At 52.5% G+C, this 2,482-nt stretch overlaps 1 protein-coding gene across 1 annotated transcript in view; it reads right to left on the bottom strand.

The window, feature by feature from the left end:
• Positions 1 to 1,005, bottom strand: part of TRMT6 (tRNA methyltransferase 6 non-catalytic subunit) — a 37,814-nt gene extending 36,809 nt beyond the window's left edge. The window contains exon 1 of the mRNA XM_054383462.1: positions 604 to 1,005. Coding sequence (XP_054239437.1) covers positions 604 to 638 — 35 coding nt within the window. The 5' untranslated portion in view covers positions 639 to 1,005. The remainder of the gene's footprint in view (positions 1 to 603) is intronic.
• Between the last annotated feature and the right edge of the window lie 1,477 nt (positions 1,006 to 2,482).

Genomic DNA, 2,482 nt, shown 5'->3' on the forward strand with positions numbered 1-2,482 from the left:
AATACTAATAACAACAACATAACAATAACAACAACAATGATGATGGTGATGATCTCTCTTCCTTGCAATATCTCTTGCAGAACCTCAGCAGTGTGTGCTTGCTTTACAAATCAAGTGCAGTGGCTTCAAAAGTTGCCATTCCTAAGTTGTGAAAGTGGACTCTTGATTTTGTAGCTTGAATGAAGAAGGCTGAAATGAAGCTTGGGTGTTCTCCCTCCATAAGTAAGGGCTGTACTACTGCCTGCAAAAAGCAGTGCTTCAGTGGTGCAGCATTTGAAACCCCCAAAGTCCACCCAGCCTTAGCCCTCCTCAGCAGGCCATATTTTGATCTCCAGGTAGTGTATTGTGGCTTCATTAGGTCCAGAGAGGAATTCGCTCTTTTCCCAGCCTCTTTCAAGGTGCCTTTGCATTCTGGCTTCTGTGGCCACCTCATGAGCATCTCAAGTTTTCTGTTGTTGAAAAAACAAATCTTGAAAGTAAGCTGGAGGGAGTCTTGCTGAAGTCCAGGGATGTTCAGGTTGATCCCTTGAGGATTTGGTCTGTGTTGCTCTCTTTGGCATTGTATCTGTGTTTCAATGAATGCTCTGTTTCCTCACTTCCTGCTTCCTTTTTTTCATCCTACTTTCTTCACCCTTCATTACTCTCTCTCAAGGTATCTTGTGAGCTCTTGAAGAATCAAGTACTTCTGAGTCTGGGCAGTAGTCTTGATCACTCTTGCTTTTGCTCATGTATACCTGCTCCGGGGCTCCAGGACCCTCACAGGGACAAAGTTTTCCCTTCTGTTGCTGTGGCACCTCCTCTGCTCCAGCTTGCCCCCAGTGCCCCTTGTCACAGAACACAGAATCACAGTACTCAAGGTATGGCCTCACCAGTGCTGAGTCCAGATGAGGACACAGAGCACAGAATCCCAGAGTGCTAGGGGCTGGAAGGGACCTTCAGAGATCATCCAGCCCAACCCCCTGCCAGAGCAGGGCACCCAGGGCAGGGCACGCAGGAACACAGCCAGGTGGGCTTGGAAAGGCTCCAGAGAAGGAGACTCCACAACCTCTCTGGGCAGCCTGCTCCAGGCCTCCAGCAGCCTCACACTGACAAAGTTTTGCCTTCTCTTCCCTCCTGTGGCACCTCCTCTGCTCCAGCTTGCCCCCAGTGCCCCTTGTGCTGTCCTTGGCCATCCCTGAGCAGAGCCTGGCTCCAGCCCTGCACAGCTTTCTCCCCAGCAATGAGGGCAGCCCTCAGGCTCCTCCAAGCCCCAGAGCTCCCTCAGCCTGGCCTCACAGGAAGATGTTCCACTGCCTGCAGCACCTCTGGGGCTCTGTGCTGGACTCTTCCAAACAGTTCCCTGAGGTTCTTCTTGACCTGAGGGGCCCAGAACTGGACACAATATTCCAGATGTGGCCTCAGCAGGGCAGAGCAGAGGGGCAGGAGAACCTCTCTGACCTACTGCCCACAGCCCTTCTGACCCACCCCAGCCTGCTCTTGGCCTTCTTGGCCACCAGGGCACCTTGCTGGCTCCTGGGCATCCTTCTGTCCACCAGGCCCCTCAGGTCCCTTTCCCCTGTGATGCTCTCCAGCTGGTCAGTCCTCAACCTGTACTGGTCCCTGGGGTTCTTCTTCCCCAGGTGCAAGACTCCACACTTGGCCTTGTTATCTAAGAGCTCTAAAGCAGCCCTGTTGGTTTAGTGCCCCAGCAGGACAAGCCATTGAGAGGTGCTCCCAGGGTGCTTTCTTGGCAGTTGCATTGAGGCAGTTCCCAGTGTATTATGTTCCTCCCCATAATATGTTTTCAGCTTGCTTTTATTTTTTGTGACAGAGCAACCAGAAGAGTTTCTTGGCTCTCTGTGCTCATTTTTTTTCTTCTCAAGCACTTTCACACTTGCCTTTGTGCCATCCATCCTTCTGCAAAATTTTGCCTTGTCTGCAAAACCCAAACTCCATTAAAATCCAAGCTGCTGGTTTTTTCCTGCTGTCTGCTGGTGATTCTCATTTGCTCCAGATTCAGTATCTGCAGTCTGCTTTACACCACAGAGTGACAGAGATTGGAAGGGACCTTTGGAGAAAGACTCCAACCCCCCTGCCAGGCAGGGGCAGAGGAGAGAGGCAGGAGAACCTCTCTGGACCTACTGACTACAGCCCTTCTGATCCACCCCCGGCTGCCCTTGGCCTTCTTGGCCACCAGAGCACATTGCTGGCTCATGGTCAACCTTCCATCCACCAGGATCCCCAGGGCCCTTTCCCCTTCTCTCCAGCAAGTCAGTCCCCAGCCTGTACTGGTCCCTGGGATTGTTCTTTCCCAGCTCGAAGACTCTACACGTGGCTTTGTTGGATTTCATTCCATTTCTTCCCACCCAGCTCTCAGCCTGGCCAGCTCTGGCTGAATGGCAGCACAGCCTGAGGGCTGTCATCACTGCTCCCAGTTTGGTGCCATCAGCAGAGCTGCTGGCAGTGCCCTCTGTGCCCTCAGCCAGATGAATGTGTTTGGTAT

The sequence above is a fragment of the Indicator indicator genome, chromosome 9, assembly GCF_027791375.1.
Source record: "Indicator indicator isolate 239-I01 chromosome 9, UM_Iind_1.1, whole genome shotgun sequence".
NCBI classification, from domain to species: Eukaryota; Metazoa; Chordata; class Aves; order Piciformes; family Indicatoridae; genus Indicator; species Indicator indicator.